This window comes from Paramisgurnus dabryanus, chromosome 19, assembly GCF_030506205.2.
Source record: "Paramisgurnus dabryanus chromosome 19, PD_genome_1.1, whole genome shotgun sequence".
Lineage (NCBI taxonomy): Eukaryota > Metazoa > Chordata > Actinopteri > Cypriniformes > Cobitidae > Paramisgurnus > Paramisgurnus dabryanus.
The window spans coordinates 20,712,806-20,732,061 of NC_133355.1; the positions used below are offsets into that span (position 1 = coordinate 20,712,806).

Below are 19,256 nucleotides of genomic sequence, written 5' to 3' on the forward strand. Positions count from 1 at the left end.
CATTATTTATGGAAAATAAAACATGAAAACACATTAATACTTTAAAAATAAACCAATATCAACCTATTAAGGCTGCTTTTAGTGCATTCTGGGTTGATGATGTTTAGTGGTTGTTGCTAAATATTACTACAGTTTACTACAGTAAATAAATACTGTGGTATCTACTATTTTTCATAATACAAGTTTTCACTTCTACTTTCTTAAATCTCATATTGTCTGTATTTTAATCATCTTTCACATTATTTTTTTTCTGTATTTTATGTTACTTTTCAGTTCATATTGAAAGGGCTGAACAGAATATGTTGATGTTCTTGTGGTTTTATGGCATGCAGGTGTCAAGACCCCATACTGCCATCTACTGTCTGTGCATTTATAACTCCTCTTCTGTTTCACATCATTTTACAATCTACTGATTGAAGACTTTGTTTACCTCCCTTTAGCATTAATAGAACGCAAAACTAATTAAGTGTAAGCTTTAGTAACTTTTTTTGAACAAAACTGAAAAGTTTTTGTGTCTCAGGCTTCTAAAGCAGAGTACGCTGCCATCCTGCTGTGGAGCGCCACCTCTTGGAAACAGCTTCAGTCGCTGGCCTATCACAGTCTGACCGTCACTCAGATGGCTTTCTCGCCCGACGGACGCCTTCTGCTCGCCGTTTCTCGGGACCGCACCTGGTCGCTATGGAGAAGGGAAAACCCTGGCTCGGATTCAGGTTATCATACTTACCATCTGGGTTTATCAATTCTATACCAATTTTTTCTTTTATGCACAACCAATTCGATTCAACCAATCTTTCCTCTATTGTTTGTCGGCACTTCATGAGTTCTAGGACTGCAGAAGGTCACCCACTGTAATATTTAACTGAAGTTTGCATCTGCGTTCTGAGCATAAACCGCCGAATTACAGTTGACACTAGTTAACCAGAGGAGCGTCTTGTTTCTTTCTTCATTTTCTGATGTGTCCGAGGCACCGCTGGCCACTGGGGTCTCAGGCACGCCGCAGTCCGTTCTAGTTGATGCTGGTATTACTCACAGCTTATATGGTGCAGATGTGTAAGGGTTAGCCAGCGTCAGAACCGATCAGAGAACATCCCAGCATGGAGGTGAACGGTGTCAGGCGTGAAAAAATCTTATCACAAAGACACGACACTCCTTTTTACACCACCTTCTCTCTGTTTGTCTCCCTCTCTCTCTGCCTTTCTGGCTAATGAGTCTCGCCAGTTGGCGGCTGACTGAGCTTTAATTAGAGGAGGCACGCATGTGTTGGTGTGTGTGGGACACATGAACAGAGAGGGCTTTGGCTAAGATGGCGTCACCGGGGTGTGATGACCTGTTTAGCAGTGGGGATTCAAAAACTGATAATTGTACAGTATTTCTCTTCCAGGAAAACATGCTAAAAATATCGATGACTCATCTTGAACTGCACAGGTTTTTGTCCAATTTTATTCACTTTAGAATGAGACTGTGCCGCCTTTTAACAATACGTGCAACTGACTAGCACATTGCAAAATCATGTGACATAAATGTGATGTGATTGCATTGCATGAACAGTGCAAAGGGTCATATATATATTAGTACAGGCCAAAAGTTTTGACACTCGTTCTTTATTTATATTTTTCCAGATAACAGAATAATAATAAACTCTATCCAAACTAACTCGTCCATAAAACAAATGCAACTGTGGGAATTATGTTGGTGACTAAAAGCATCCAAAATAAATCAAAACTCTGTTAACATTTTATTATCTGAAGTGCAGTCACCTAGAAATTGCAAAACCCTACTTGTGTCATTTTATAAAGCAGCTTTTTCAAGTTTCACTTTAGGATGAATTTTAAAGAACGTTAAATTACTTAACATTTAATCCAGGCTCTTATTGGCTGCTTTTTATTCAATTTTCAGTGGAAGTAATAATATTGTAAAATAAAATTTTAGTTTTTTAATAAAAAAAGTAATCTGTTTGGCACAGCTATATTTTTGTCTACAAATGTAATTTCAAGAAATGAACCATATATCATCAGATTAAATGATTTTTAAGATCATAGTTAACATTATAGTCAAGAGTGTCCAAACTTTTGGCCTCTGCTGCTTTGGATAATGATAATGGATAATAAGAATGAGTGCCTTTTTGTTGGGTTATAATTGGAGATGCACCGATATTAAGACGATTATTCATCTTCTGATACTAAGTTTGGTGGTAATATTAACTCTTTCCCTGTCATTGAGGAGTAAACGCTTCCCTGTCAATGACACGTTTTTACTGCAATCTATTTTTCCACTGTTATCCACTAGGAGGTGCTCCTACCCAACTTATCAAACACTAAAGTGTCCACTGATCTAAAAACAGTAAAAACTATGTGTATGCTGTGATCATCGTTCTGAATCTGTGTATATGTGTATATATGTGTGTGTATATATATTTTCTGGAAAGCATTAAACTTTTGTGATAATCATAAAAAATGCTGCCGCTGTCTTGCAAATTAAGAAGAAATTAAATTTTCATAATGTTATTCCTTCATATAATGACCATTGATATTAAACATTAAACTAGTAATGTTTTTTACATTTCTATACTCGGAGCTCAAATTGATTTCATTTTCCTGTTCTCTTTTGATTGACAAGACTATACACTGCAAAAAATGACTTTCTTACTTAGTATTTTTGTCTTGTTTTCAGTAGAAATATCTAAAAATTCTTAAATTAAGATGCTTTTTCTTGATGAGCAAAATTACCTAAGTAAATAAGTCTAGTTTTAAGACAAATAATATACAATTTAAATTAAATTGTCCTTAAAACAAGCAAAATTATCTGCCAATGGGGTGAGAAAAAAAATTGTAAATTAAGATTTCTTTTTTTCTTAAACACTTAATTCAAGTAAAATTTTCTCACTCCATTGGCAGATAATTTTGCTTGTTTTAAGCACAAATTCACTTAAATTGTATATTTTTTGTTTAAAAACTAGTATTATTTTTTAAGGTCATTTTGCTCATCAAGAAAATACATCTTGATTTAAGAATTTTTAGATATTTCTACTGAAAACAAGACAAAAATACTAAGTAAGAAAGTCATTTTTTGCAGTGTATATTCCATGACTATCATCTGTTTTTAAACGAACGCTCTTTAAAATTGCTTTTATCATCCGATACTTATTATTAGCCGATATATCGGTGCATTTTTAGTTAAAATAAACAAAAATGTTATTGAGCAAGTACAAAAAAATCAGTCTGTCAACCTTACCTACCTTATTTGCTATAGTAAACTTTATGATTTATGAATTGAGTTCCCGGGTATGATTTCACAGGAAGTGTCAGTTTGGAATTCATTTGTCTTAAAGGTTCATTGTGTAGCTTTTAGAAGGATCTCTTGACAGAAATGTAAAATATACATAACTATATTATCAGTGGTGTATGACCTTACATAATGAACATGTTTTCTACAGTAGCCCTAAATGGACAAACAAATCGTTTTTCCTCCCTATGTTCTCTCAAATGACGACGTGTTTGTCCTGTTACGGCTATCATATGCAAAACTTTTAAATTGAGGGGTGAGCTGTTGGTACAATTCACAATCTCACCACTAGATGACGCTAAAATTAAACCCACTTGAAGTTAGGTGCATAAAGTAATCTGCAATTTTACATTTTAAACAGAGATGGCGATAGAGAGGCAGACGTTACAGATTGCTGAGGATAAAGAAACATCTCAACTTTCTAATGATACAATTATTTAAACGATCATTTGCATGCTGGCCTTCATATACTTTTCTATATTTAGACATTGTCTTTACTAATATTTTGCATATTTAAATTATAATTCCATGTTTGACCTATATATTTTTTCTACTTTTCAGAACCCAGATTTTCACTCTACGCAAACACCAGCAAGGACACAGCGGTTCACTCACGTATCATTTGGTCATGTGACTGGAGCTCAGACAACAAGTACTTTGTGACATCGAGCCGAGATAAGAAGGTAGCTTCGGTTTTACTAGCGTTGGTCCTCTTTCCATTTCAGATCTGACATAAACATTTCATAATCTTCTTGTTTATGTGTTTGTAGGTGATAATTTGGGGTCATTGTGGTTCTGTTGAGCGTATCGGTGAGCATGATGATGCAGATGTGAGTCCTTGCTCCTCTGTGTTGGATGTTGGAGATTCAGCCACAGCCGTGTCCATCTGCCCATTTCTCTGTTCAGACCAGAGGTACAACAACTTCAGTACTTTTAATCCTTATGTGATGAGATTATATAAATCTAACTGATATATCTTGTGTTCGTATAGCTATTTGTTGGCTGTGGGTCTAGAGAATGGGAAAATTTTGCTTTATAAATGGAGGCCGTTGGATGATCTGTCTTCTGGATCAGACTGGAGCAAATGTGGAGAATCGGACTACTGGTATCCTTTTTCCTGATCTAACACAGATTCGATGAATTAGCCCAAGACTCTAGAAAAATAAGTTTCCGGCTTTAATGTGCGCCATCTGATTTCAGATTGTTAACCGAGTCCACGGCTTTATTTTATATGTGCCGTCAACAATGATCCTGCAGTTCTCTTCTCTAACCGTCTCGAAAAATGACACATTCCCAAGTTAAACAAGACAGTCATACCTGCTCGCAGAGAGCAGTGGTGCTGGTGTAATTGACAACAAAAAGCGGCATGTTTCTTAGCTGGCCCACGCTGCTCTGGAGACGATTCTGGTTGATACGCTGCTCCCGTGGGCAGCTTTCGCATTGATCCGTGAAGAGAGAGAATGAGGTGTCAGTAAGAGGCCGAGCCCTGTTGTGTGTTATGTTTGCACGGAGCTCTCTCTCGCTGTCTGTGTCTTTCCCCAAATGGTGGATTCTGTCCAGACTGGCTGACCTCTGTCTTTCTGTAGGTGTAATTGATAAACCATCTGTGGAGGCACTCTTAGTTATTTCTTAGCCAGAAGTTCACTCACCTCAGAAAGACAGGAGGGAACGTTTGGCATGTTTGAAGTGAGAAGTTAAAGGGACCCTTTGCAAGCTCAGTCCACAGCGTTTTGGGCCAATGGTGATTTATCATAGAAAATAATTTTGACTTGAAGGGATAGTTCACCACAACTTTTTTTTTTATTTCACAAATATTTTGAGAAATGTTTGTATAACCATTATTGTTTTTGAGCACTATTGATGTCCATATTTTTTCTGCTATGGGAAGTAAATAGTGCTCCTGGTTCCTGCTTGGTTACAAATGTCATTTACTGTTCTGCTGAACACAAACAAAAAGATATACATTTTATTTTTGGGTGAACTAATTCTTTAAAGGTGACATAGAATGATTGAACGGGGTATTTATCCTTGTTCTGTGATGTGAAATGTAGACAAACGTTTTTTTGTTTGGGTCTGTAATGCCTTAGAAGCTTCCTAAAAACCTCTCTCAGATAGCTCTAATAGGGTGGGGAGTTTTAAACAAGTGGTTTTGCACCTATTTGGCTCCCCCTACTGGCTTAACTTGCAATCTCATTACTGATTGGCTGACTTTGCTGCCACTCAAAAAATTTAGCCAATTATTTTAAAGTGGAGGGGCAGTGAGATGCCTGTGATGTCATAAGCATCAGTTTTTCAGATTGGGCCGTTTTCTGGCTGACATTTCTAAAAGAGGAATTTCTATGAGACTGAGATGTTTAGCATGTCTAGCACTTTTTGTATGTTTGTGAATGTGGGTAGACTACCATTATTCAACAAAGACGAGGTAAAATGGTTTTTCATTTTCTGTCCCCTTTAAGTAAAAACAAAACGAACAAAAAAACACATTGTTTCTTGGCACCAGACTTAAAGAGACACTCCACTTTTTTTGAAAATATGCTCATTTTTCAGCTCCCCTAGAGTTAAACATTTGATTTTTATCGTTTTGGAATCCATTCAGCTGATCTCTGGGTCTGGCGGTACCACTTTTACCATAGTTTAGCACAATCCATTGAATCTGATTAGACCATTAGCGTCACACTCAAAAATAACCAAAAAGTTTCATTATTTTTTCTATTTAAAACTTGACTCTTCTGTAGTTACATCGTGTACTAAGACCGACAGAAAATTAAAAGTTGTGATTTTCTAGGCAGATATGGCTATGAACTATACTCTCATTCTGGGTAATAATCAAGGACTTTGCTGCCGTAACATGGCTGCAGGAGCCGCAAAGATGGTGCCCAAAAATAGTGCCCTGCTATTGAAATTTTTTTAACGCGATGCTAAGGGTTTGTGCTAAGCTAGGCTATAAGTGGTACCCCCAGACCCAGAGATCGGCTGAATAAATTCCAAAACGGTTTAAAATCAAATGTTTAACAAAAAAAAAAAATGGAGTGTCCCTTAAAATATAAACATGTTAAAAGAACAGGAATGCACCCTTATGATGCAATCCCCATTGAATTGCCATTTTACAAAATATCTTTTGTGTTCAGAAGAGAGTTGCATGAGTTGGGTGCAAAAAAATCATGTTGAATGTTTATGTTTGGGTGAACTGTTCACTTTATTACACTTCTGTAATAGAATTACAGTGTTGTAATATGAAAATGTTGAATGTTTTGTATCTTTACCTGTCTTCTGGTGTTTAACAATAAGCCACTGTTGATTTATTGGCAACAATCAAAAATATCATTATATTATCAGAAACATCATTATCGAAAACAAGACGTTCATGTGCCAGGGAGCTACACTGTGACCAAAATGGTCGCATATGCGACCTTTTGAACTGCCGTTGCGACCCTAATTTTTAATGGGTCGCAAATGTGCTACCTAATGTTTTAGACAATATGCTATGATTTACTATGAGGATTTATTAAAACAGAAATGTGGATTTTACGAATACGTTTTATAACGTGCTCTGAGCCATCAACACGTTGGCTTCATTTTGCGTGAAAGCACGTCGTGTCTCTCCCTATCAGTGTGCGTTTGCGTGCTCAGCTGTTTCTCAATGAATTGGGTGGGACGCGACGCAAGCGCAGTGTCTTCCATGTTTCTGAACTTGAGCAGAGGTCTTTCTTCACTGAGGACGCGGGACCCGTATGGTTCCGGGTTTATATTTTAAATGGTCTGTCGGGTCCGGTTAGGTCCTAGTTTAATTACTTTGGGTCCCAAGTCTGATTAATGTTGTGTTTATAACCCGAGTCGATCGGAAAACGTCCATGAGCGCTACCGCTCTAAAGCTCGAGTGCAGATTCAGCGTGCCTCCGGTTTCTATGGCGATGGTTCTTGTTACGACCACGCGCTGCATTTGCTTTCTCACATTTTTTTAATGATCTTATTATTAATAAACCATATCTTTTCTAAAACCATATCCATATTAAGTTTGGACAGAGATTGTAGCAAAAAGCAATGCTAATGTCAAGCCAATTGCACTGAACGAGCAAAGCAATGTAAAGTTTGTCACCGGACAGCAAGTAGACTTTTAAATCTGAAATAATGAGTGGATTAAGCTTTTTAAATCGGCAAGAGAGAAATAGAAAGATAATGGTAAATGGTAAATGGACTGCATTTATATAGCGCTTTTAACAGACCTATGGCCATCCAAAGCGCTGTACATGTTGCCTCACATTCACATTCAAGATAGAGCAAAAGCAGTAAAAGTGCCTATATCTAATAGAAATTATAACTAGGGATGCACCGAATCCAGGATTCGGATTCGGCCGAATACTGGGCTTTTTGACGGGGTTCGGATTCGGCCGAATCCTAGATTTTTTTTCCACCGAACCGAACCCTAGGCTTGCGCTACGCAGGTCGACGTCACGCGGCCGTAGATTACACACATCGGGTGCTGACGTGGAGATGAGCTTGGAAGCTGTGAAGCTGTGATGCTTCAGCTGTGAGCCGGTTGGTTGCTGTGGTAATCTCCCGCCCCTCCTCCACTGTAATTGGACGGCCGTGTGAAACCTGACATTGACGAGCGGAGATTCTCACTCAAAGTTAAATATAGTTTTCAGCACGGAGCTGCTTGCTTATTGTAAAAACGAGCGTGTCGCAACGCATCGCTTTCATTATGCATAGGCTTATAGTAATTGTCAAAATAGTTTTTCCAACTTGTCATTCTGGCATAATGTACAGTTCAAATTAAATAAAATGAAAAATACACTATTGTGGATGTTGTTTAATTCATTAATGTGTTTTACTGTGTTAATGGAATAAGGATGCGAGTAGGATTCGGTATTCGGTTTCGGATTCGGCCGAATCTTAAACGGTGGATTCGGGATTCGGCCGAACCTAAAAAATCTGGATTCGGTGCATCCCTAATTATAACCATTATAACATCAGTCATAACATCAGTCACATTTATAATCTATAGACCTGCACTGTCTATTAATATACTATACATAGTATTGTATTATATTGAGTTTGATAAAAGGGTCTAATTGCTTCATATATCAGTGCAAAAACAGTAAGTCTTTTCGTGGTGCTTTGACAAACAGTGTCAGCTTTGTTAATGGCAAAGAAAGTTTGGGGTGGTTAGATTGATGAAATATAATGTGAAATTAATATTAATTTTCAATGAATCAAAGTATTGTGTTGTGTCACACATGATTAGTTCTACGTCACATGTATAGTAGACCATTATTTGTCAGTGGGTAATAATTGCCCTTTTCACCGGCTACCACCACCAAGTAAATTTCAGATCTGTGGGAAACACTGCAACGTTTAAGAAAACAAGAAGGCATGTGGTTTAAAAGATGGCAACTAAAATAAAAAGCATATCTGTATGCAATACAGTTTCATTATTGTTCATTATTATCCAGAGCGCCTTAATATAACTTGAAAAAAATATGTGCGACCAAATCATATTTTGCGCCAGTAACTGAAAAAGTTGGTAGCGCAAGTGCCACCAGTGGAAAAGTTTAGTGTAGTTCCCTGTGTGCGCATGTGATGTTTGCTTAAATAGTTTACCCAAATATGAAAATTCCCTCCAAAATGTATTTTGTGTCTAGTGGCAAAACACACATGTGACCCTGGACAACAAAACCAGTTTTAAGTCACATGGTTTTTTTTTAGAAAAAGCAAAAAAAGTATAATAATAACATTGCATGAGTCAAAATTATAGATTTTTTTTATGCCAAAAATCGTTAGGATATCTGTAAAGATCATGTTCCATGAAGATATTTTATACATTTCCTATAAATATAATGACACTTTATTTTTGTGAGTGGATGTAGCAAAATTCTCATACAAACTTGTTTCATCGCTACCCCGCTCTTTGGGGATTTCCTATTCAGTCATCAAGGTTGTTATAGCTGTTAGCCAGTAGAGAGCGCTGAAACAATCCTTTTTATTAGTAATATGTGTTGCAGAAGGACTTCATTTGGACTTTGACCTTCAAATGCGATTTCTCAATATTTTGATTTTTTTCACCCCCAAACTTTCAAATCTTGGCCAAATATTGTCCTATTATAACAAACCATTCACTAATGGAATGCTTATTAATGTAGTATAAATTTGGTATAAATCTAAATAAAAATGAATTACCCTTTCGACGGTTTTGTGGTCCAGGATAACATATGACAACTGGTGACATGCAAGAACCAAAGATATTTAAAGTTAGTAAATATGTGCTGTTTAAGACAGCAAGACTGCATTTTTATATAAATTACTTGGTTGTGTTAAGAAAGTAAATCATGTACATCTTGAATGGCAAGAGGGCGAGTAAACCCTCATGAGAGAATTTGGTTTTGAGAAATATTTGGATGAACTGTTGCTTTAAACTATGGTTGGAGTTAAAACACTTTTCTGTGGCAATGGACATTATCTTAACTTTGCTTTCATTCCTTAAAAGGAAAGTACAGTTGTGTTTTTCCGCTTGTATTGCTGTTTTTTACTGGCATGTTTGTATGACATTAAGCAAGTCTCAAAATGAGTGAAAGAGGAAAAACAAAGCAAGCAAAGCTTACATTAAATCTATATAAATTGATGTACAAAGACATCCTGAAAGCATGTGAGAGGATTTTTTTGTTAAAATTTGACAAACATTTTCCCATTTGGGTTTTTCCTTGACCATCCTTTCACTCTACAGTCAAAGTCACACTCTGGTAGTAAAGAGGCTGCGCTGGAGGCCGAGGATGGGCCGCGCTGAGGAGGATGGGAACCAGGACCAGTCATGGGTTCAACTAGCCAGTGCTGGTGCAGATCATGCTGTCAAAATCTTCAACATCAAAATATCAACACTTTAATTCTCATACCCTGCCCATGGAGACATGACTGGGTGAAATGCATTCTGGGTAATCCAGTACCTGACCCACTCCTGATAGTCAGAAGAATGGGCTACATTTCACAGCAGTTCAAGTGAAATGTGACAGTCTTCAGCCAGTCTTCAGTTTAGAAATATGTTTGCTGTAAATACCATAGGGGAAGATGGGAGCGGTTAAACTCTCTTATCTGGAAGTGGTTTAATCTACCTCACTTTCCTAAAGTCTGTTTAAGTTCTTTAAATGTTGACACCATTGCATATCACTTACGTATACAGTTGTGTTATTTATGATGTGTTAAATACAGTTTTGTACTGTAATAAACAGCTCTTTTCTAACCCAGAGGTGTCAGAGTGTTGATTTCTCTCAAGCTTTCTCACAAAGCCTTTCCTGGGTCTAAAACGCAAAGGTTTTTGGATACGATGTGTACAAAAATATGCAAAGAGAAATATAAAAAGAAGTGGTTGTATATATAAACATGGTTATTGCTATTTTATTTCTTTTGTTTTTTTTATATTTTTGTGCATATTTAATTTAATATTTATTTTTATTTTATATATTTTTTTGTATATTTCATTTTCACTTTTTTTTATTTTTGCAGGCTTGGTCCTCCATAATGTGATGCAGAGATTTTAATGAAAAAAATCTATGCAAGGAACAACCACTTATTTTTAATACAATAAAAAATACAGCTTTGTGGCCGGTTTATTTATGGCCTGTAGCTGTGACCCTAATTATACCTGTAAGCATATTACACATTATTCTAAATAATATAACAATGTCTGATAAACATAACATGGCCAAGTGTCAGTATTTCTGTTGATCATCTTTATATCCCAAAAATCCCCATATCTGTTCAGTGAAGGTAAGCGCTCTGATGACACTAAATGACCCATCTGTGTTGTGGATAGCAAAGAGGTCTTGTGTGTCCTGACATGTTAAATATTTGAGGGTTTGACTGAAGGAGAAAGCTGACTGTGACATGATGGCTCTGTACTCTAGCATCCTGTTTGCAGTGAGGTCTTAGGAAACTCAATAATTCATTATGCTCCGTGTAGAGGAGGAACCATTACTGCTTCATCTGCCTTTATTTTCTGGTTTACTGTATGTCTGCGTTTAAGTCTTTAAGAGGGAGATCAGACACCTCCTATACATAGACCAACTTCGTAATATGTATTTTTTTTTATATATTTTCTCTTTTTCTATATTCTCAGAATCAAAGGTACAGTTTCACCCATTCAGGTTCTCACAAAAAGCTGCAGCCTACAGAAGTTATGCAGGCTGCATACGTTATCAAGCCTCGTTTATAAGTTAACTGAGCATTACATTTGCAAGTCATAAGCATATAACAACAATTTATGATTAACTAAGTATAATAGTAAACTTTATAATTGTTAATATTCTGAAATAAGATGACGTATACAGCCAAAAAATGCGACCTCTGGAGGCTCCATGTTTGTCCTATGGCAGCTACTGTAGTTTCTCTTTGTGTTTCGAAATTGAGCTTGGCTGCAATTCACCATCTCACAACTAGGTGCTGCTAAAAACACATTACACCTTTAACTCATTCCCCGCCATTGACGAGTTATCTCGTGGAGTTATCTCGTCAATTAAGAGGAAACATTTGCCTGAAAAATAACGTGTTCCTGATGAGGTTTATGTTAATCTGTTATACCGCGATTATCCACTAGATGCCGCTCTTACCCAGTTCATAAAACCAAAGCAAAAAATTATTTATTAATTTTACACTTTAATTTTCGTTCTGAATCTGATCTCTAACAAAATTCCTTCACAAAAGTGCAATTACTTCAGCTTTTTGCTAAAAAAAAAGTATTTTTAAAGAGAAAAACACCCAAATTTAAGAGTTTATAAACAGAGAAAAAATAAAGATAGGATGAAAGTTTATGTTTGAAAGCAGAGCGTCTTATATATTTGTATGTTTATATTTTTTAGAAGAAAATTTTCCTGGAAGGCATTTTGTGAAACTTTTGTAAAAATTACAAAAATGCCGACGGGCAACTTTTCCAAAAATAAAAAAAGGCTGGTGGGGAATAAGTTAAAATGCTGTTTAGCAAATTACAGCGATTTTTCTATGGTGAAGCTTGCCCAGGTGAAAAAGTGGACTGAAAGACACTTTAAGTACACTTTATAAAAAGTTTCTTCAGTATTACTTAAAATAAACTTCTAAGTGTACTCAACTGTGCTTTTGGGACACTTTCAATATAATACATTTCGGTATTACTGGTATTTAGTACACATTTTGAAGTGCCCAAAGGTAATTTAGCACAAAATAACAATGTACTAAAAATGTACTTGCTGGTATTCAAGTATATTTTTAAGACATTCAAGTATGCTTTATCTTTACCTGGGTGACCACTATGGTTACTGTGCTTTCTTGGAATAGAATGCAATGAAAAATTGAAATAAATAAATCCGACCTTTCATTATTGGTGATGTATATATAAGAGATTTCTGCTGTTCATTTGCAAATAAGACATTCGAGCAATAACAAAAATATGATTATTTTGATGATTTTATTAATAAAACATTTTTTGCAATAATTTATTAAAAATGTTATGATGTCCAATCCATGCAGTTTAAGGGTACAAGAAATATGAAATGAGCACATCCACTTTGATTTGTTCAAGAGCTCCCGTGTGTCTGTGCGTGTGCCATACAAACACACCGAACGGTACAGCAGTGGAGCACACAAGTGTACACTTTCAAAAGCACTGTATATAAAACAAAACAACAGAGTTGTGAATTTCCTTTTTTTGTTCTCGGTGGGCAGTGATGTTTAGTGAACTCAAAATGACAAACAAAAGAGGACCACCCGAAAAAAAGAAAGAAAACCAAAAAGCAACGGAGGTCTTCCAGCACAGAATAGTTTTGTATAGCGATCTGTAAACTTGTAGACAGCACATTTTCACACAGTGGCAAACAGACATACACGCTCACTGCTAACATTCTGTCTTTTTAACGTCATTTGTAACACCCCCCACTCCCCATCATTATACTATACCTCTACAGAAAAAAATAACTTGTTTACATTATATACATCAGAAGTGGTTCGCTCCGAGATGATAACCAGACCTGGTGCACGGATGACAAGATAAAAAACCAGTTCACATCATACCTAAAGTCCTTGCAGATTAAAATGATGGATCTCTGCACAATTCAGCTTTTTATATATCATCACAAATTTAAGTGACCAACAATCGTGGTTATAGAGTCGTAAACCAGATGATGGTGCACGATGCAAATTCAAACGTAACATCAGCCTTGTGTTTGTTCGATGTGGTTGTTGACACATGCACACAGTGATTTAAATCCACAGTACAGAATCTCAAAATGAATATCATATACAGGACTACCTTGGTCTTTTATTACACGTGTGTGTGTGTGTGTGTGTTTGGCCAGTGGTATCCTTAAAATGATAGAGACTACATCACAAATTCACTTCTTATAACGGCAATGATTACATAAACAGGCCAGCGTTTATCTCTGCTTTGTAAAATAATAAAAAAACAGCTTATGGTGCGTGAAACACTGACAATCGTTTTCAGTTTGTTTGCATGCTCTTAAATACTCTCGTATGTCAGACGTTTATTGATACGACAGTATTCCTGTGCAATGTCAACATCTTTACTGTATGTAACAAAAGTACAGGTAGTGTAAAAATGCAATGCTGACATTTTTTTAGGATCTGATTCCACCTTTCAACTTAATGTAGCATCAAAAACATTAAGTATGTTTAGCTATACAGTGAATTATTGCCACTTTCATAATTATGTTGTGCATTTGTCAGATATGATTTATTTTGGAAATAAAATCTACAATGTATGCATAGAATACCTATTTTTAATTTCCTAATAATAAATATTAATGAATAAAATAAATATATAGGACTAATTCAATCTCATACATTCATCATACTGTACGGTATGACTTCTGTATCATTTTTATAATCTCTCAATAATCTCTTTTTTTTCACAATGTACATTTCATCAGCGTTCTTTAACCTCAACCTCAACTAAATGAATTTGATGGTCATGATTATGATTCATTATCTATGCCCTCACCGCGAGCAGATGTTTGGCTGAATCACTTGTAAACATTTGGCTGATTTACTTTTAACTCATTTACTTAAAATATATATTTGATTATGTCCTTGGGATTATTATTATAAATTTGATAAATAGTGACTTTATGTTAAAACAAATAAAAACCAGCTCCATTTGTAAATATATCTACCTGTTATATGACATCACCAGGTTTATTGTCACTGCAGAAAGTTATTGTCAGTATACTTCATCCCACATCTATATGCAAATGGCACCAAAATCATCTGTATTAGTAGTTATGGTATGAAGTACAGTATGTGAACGTGAACTAGCCCTTTACTTCTACTGATTCACTGAACTGACTTACTGTAATATAGGTAAAACTCCATAATAACTTCATTAAGAGTGTAAATATTACAACATTATGTAAGGCTAAGAGATTATTAGTTAATGTACATTCAGAAATGTCATTAAACTCATATGCATAAACATGTATCCACACTCCCAGAAATACCATTTGGGTACAAAAGTGTACTTTTTGAAAAGTGACAACTTTTGTACCATTTCTTCTTGAGAGTAAAATTAATCATTTAATAATAATGCTTTGTTGTGGATTTATTAATGATAAATAAATTATTATGGAGTATTACTCGAAAATATTTGATCAGAAGGTTGGGCTGGGAGATAAAGATATGCGATGTCCACTATGATGTCTACAAGATTTCCTTGAATTACTGTTAAGTATGCTTTAAAATACAGAAAAACATTAAATATTATTTCAGTGATGTTTCATATTATGGGTGCTGAATGAACTTGGGTAATGAATAAATGAGGGCTTATTAAAACATTGACATTAAAAATAAGAGCTAATGAAATTGGGAATAACTAAATATCAAGTCTATGTATTTATTAATAAAGACCATCCATTTGAACACAACCACCACGTGTAGACACAAAACTTATAAACCCATGTGCTATAAATGTCAGTCCAGGTCGTGTCGGTCATATACAGACGAGCTTACGTTTGTAACCGTGGCATTGTGGGATTTTTGCGTACCTGTCTGTGGTGTTATTTTTAAAGGTCTTAGTCACTGATTCATAAGTGAACGTGAGGTACTATGATAAGCGCATCTGTTAAAAATACCCAAATAGATAAGAAACCATCAATGTTGTGATCTCATTGGCCATACAGCAGGAAGTCACAAAATGCATTAACTTACTGTATTTTGATTCGTTTTCCAGGCTACCGAAAGACAACAGGCACACGTAACAAATCCAACCAAAAAACAAAGACACCAACGGTGAGATAAGAGCTGATAATGTTTAAACTGGATGATACGTAGCTTATTTCCGATAATTTGATAATTTCCTTTGTGGTCTCGATATACATTTACAAAATATAACAACGGCTAAATGCAGATGTCGCCTATCTCTGCAAAACATTGTGCAAAGTTCACAGCACACAGTAACATTTCGATAGCAACTATGAGGTAAATTCCCTGTTGCTAAGTGAGCTAGGTGAGTTATTTCACAATGCCGCTCTGACACTGGACCTTTCTGCTGTATCTCCCCCGACCTGTGATCGAATTCTCACCCGCACCTCCATCCGAGCCCTTTGAACCCAAACTAGAACCGAATGTGTTTTTAATCATTAACCAAGAGGAAAACAAATCGAGAAAATAAGAGACTGCACCGGAAAGTGAGGCTTTTGTTCATATCTGACTCATTCTTATTACGTTAATTACACTTGTGCTAATTTTTCAGTCCCACTGTTTAATACAATACGTATCTTCTTTCCTGTTGTGTGGACCAGTTCTTTTGTGTAACCTCGCAGCTTTCTGTGAGGATATTTTGGTTTTGCTCTGCGTGAAGTACCACTTCCCTGTTATTATCGCAATTTGTGTGTCCTCTTGTTCTGTAACAGCACGGTCACGTGCCGGCTATTGTACATCCGTAGCATGGGTCCGCATCTCCGCGCTCCGGATTCGTGCCACGTGCCCGGGTGCAGGATCAACTCGCTCTGCTGTTATGGAAGACTGACCCTCTGAAACCGCCGCGCTAGGCCGATACGTTTGCCCTTTCGTTCACATTTGTTTAACTGAGACTCTGTCAGCGTGAGTCTCTAACTTAAAGCGATAATTTAAAGGAGTACTTTCGATACTCTGTTAGCAGGTCAGGTCTGTTTTGTCGAAGGATAAAACTTATTTACGAAAGTGCGATACGTGTCGATCCAGGAAGGAATAGTTGGCCCGCGTTACCCTGAAACACTTGCTTGTTCTCTTTAGCAAAATGTACATTTGAATAGTCTTGTTTACCAATAACCACACTATGGGGACAATGAAGCAATACAACAAATTCATACCGAACGGTTTGCGACGTTGCACGTGTCTATTCCCGGTTTGTTACCAGTTTTTCCAAAGCACCAGGCCACATCAGAATAATACGTCCCCGAATCACAGCATATTCGATGTTCGAATATGGTATTTACACGGCTGTTGGCGTGGTGAATAGGAATCCACACGTTTGAGCAGATATCGTCGAAGGCTGCCAGTAGAAACGTCTCTTTGAAGCAGGTAAGGCTACAGCTCCTGTCCTCGGTTGAGCTTTGCTATTTTGAGGGGCCGTGGGTGCGTGAGGCGGGAGGTGACGGGACCGAGAACACAGGAGTCTTAGTGGACATCCGATCACCTCCCTCCGAGCCTGAAAGATCAGTCCTGCTCTGATGTGGCCGTGGATGGTGGGAGAGAGGGGTCATGGGTGCAAGAAGAGTCCAATCCCCCCGGGTCGCTCACACGCTTCTCTTAACCGCTGATATTGCTCAGTCTGTTTGAAAAAAGTCGATGGCTTCCTCAGAGTACAGGTCTGGGGTGGGACTCACAGGCCGGAGACCATAACCCTGTAGGAAGGGGGCATGTGTCTGTGACGGGGGCTGGAGGACGGGCTGCCCGTGGGACTGCTGCAGCTCGCATCCACACCCCCTATGGAGGGCAGATAGGCGTGGTGCAGGATGGGCAGCTGCAGAGACAGTCTGCGCTGTATGCTGTAAACACAAAGCAGGGAGGTTAAAGGCGCAATGCTTGTTATTTATATGTATCTTTGAAGTATTTCATTTTCTGTAATGCTCTATAGTGCGATTATCGGTTTAATTGTGTGGAAAAAATCTGCCATGCAAGTAACTCCGTATGCAAATTAACCATAAATTATACTGCATAAAAACTATTTGGAGTTTGCAAACACATTTATTCAGAACTAAAGTGTGCTTGTTGTATTGTTTAAAAAAAGACACTTGGTGTGACATTTTGTTTTTTAATGCAAAGGTGTCACTTTAAAGGATTAGTCAATTTTCTTAAAAACATCCAGATAATTTACTCACCAACATGTCATCCAAAATGTTGATGTCTTTCTTTGTTCAGTCGAGAAGAAATTATGTTTTTTGAGGAAAACATTCCAGGATTTTTCTCATTTTAATGGACTTTAATAGACCCCAACACTTAACAGTTTTAATGCACTTTAAAAGTGCAGTTTCAAAGGACTCTAAATGATCTCAAACGAGGCATAAGGGTCTTATATAGTGAAACGATTGTCATTTTTGACAAGAAAAATAAAAAATATGCACTTTTAAACCACAACTTCTCATCTAGGTCTTCTCGCCAGCGCGACCTCACACAATACGTCATCACGTCAAGAGGTCACAGATGACGAATGCGAAACTATGCCCCCGTGTTTACAAGTGTTGAGAATGATGACCGTTCCTACGTTGTTGTTGTATGTGGAATGATAATAATCAATGTCTTTGTGTCAGTTTATGGTTTAAAATGGTCCACAAATGTGCGTTGCATATATGTAACATGTGACCTTTCCACGGCATTACGCAATTACGTGAGGTCGCGCTGGCGCGTCACACGACCGGAGGAAGACGAGAAGTTGTGGTTTAAAAGTGCTTTTTTTCTTGTCAAAAAAGACAATCGTTTTGCTAGATAAGACCCTTATGCCTCGTTTGAGATCATTTAGAGTCCTTTGAAACTCTGTTGAAACTGCAATTTTAAACTGCATTAAAACTGTTACGTGTTGGGGTCCATTAAAGTCCATTAAAACGAGAAAAATCCTAGAATGTTTTCCTCAAAAAACATAATTTCTTCTCGACTGAACAAAGAAAGACATCAACATTTTCGATGACATGGTGGTCTATCTCACTAATCCTTTAAGTGTCCCAATTAGGGATGCATAACAATTAATCGTGATTAATCGTTAGCAGAATAAAAGTTTTTGTTTACATCATATATTCAATTCAATTCAATTCAATTGATGTGTGTGAATTGTGTATAATAACTTTGTATAGATAAATGCACACACATGCATGTATGTATTTAAGAAATGTTTACATGTGTATATACATTTGTATATTTATTTATCATTTATATTATATATAAATATACATACTTTATAAATATATATTTTTACTTAAAATTATACATGCATGTGTGGGCACATTTATGTAAGGGATAATGTAGAGGCAGCCGGTAGTTATTGGGAAATAAGCCCCGACAGTGTGATCAGGACCCGACGCGAAGCGGAGGGTCTTGTATCACACTGAAGGGGCTTATTTCCCAATAACTACCGGCTGCCTCTACATTATCCCGCTTATTACACGGCTACTTGCCACATAAGAAAAAAAACTGGACATGAATATGAATTTGAAACATTTTATTTGCATATTTGTTTTAAATTAACATTTTTATCCTTCCGCGAAACTTTGCACAGATGCATAAAATGATCGTAATACCTTATTAAGATCCTCTGCTTCATACTTGTCTCCATTTTTTCTCTTTTAGCCAGTCTTTGAGAAGTTTTAATGCCCATTCTGTATGTTTTTGTGTGTTGGCTTTGTAGCTGTCATGCTCTATTTTGTCAAGTTCAGTCTCAGTAAGCTCTCTGTGTCTTGTCGTGGTTGTCGAGTGTTTGTCACAAGATGGCGCCAAACAGACAGTAATCTTTATTGATCTTTATTGGCGCGGAG

The 19,256-nt window shown here is 36.8% G+C and overlaps 2 protein-coding genes across 2 annotated transcripts in view; one reads left to right on the top strand and one right to left on the bottom strand.

Moving 5' to 3' along the window:
* Positions 1 to 10,507, top strand: part of elp2 (elongator acetyltransferase complex subunit 2) — a 36,673-nt gene extending 26,166 nt beyond the window's left edge. Inside the window, exons 18-22 of the mRNA XM_065292472.1 lie at positions 521 to 710; positions 3,844 to 3,965; positions 4,053 to 4,195; positions 4,274 to 4,387; positions 10,004 to 10,507. Of these exons, the coding sequence (XP_065148544.1) occupies positions 521 to 710; positions 3,844 to 3,965; positions 4,053 to 4,195; positions 4,274 to 4,387; positions 10,004 to 10,160 (726 nt within the window). The 3' untranslated portion in view covers positions 10,161 to 10,507. The remainder of the gene's footprint in view (positions 1 to 520; positions 711 to 3,843; positions 3,966 to 4,052; positions 4,196 to 4,273; positions 4,388 to 10,003) is intronic.
* Positions 10,508 to 12,690: 2,183 nt separating this feature from the next.
* gabbr2 (gamma-aminobutyric acid (GABA) B receptor, 2) overlaps positions 12,691 to 19,256 on the bottom strand; it is a 242,767-nt gene continuing 236,201 nt past the window's right edge. The window contains exon 19 of the mRNA XM_065292509.2: positions 12,691 to 17,279. Within this exon, the coding sequence (XP_065148581.1) occupies positions 17,114 to 17,279 (166 nt within the window). The 3' untranslated portion in view covers positions 12,691 to 17,113. The remainder of the gene's footprint in view (positions 17,280 to 19,256) is intronic.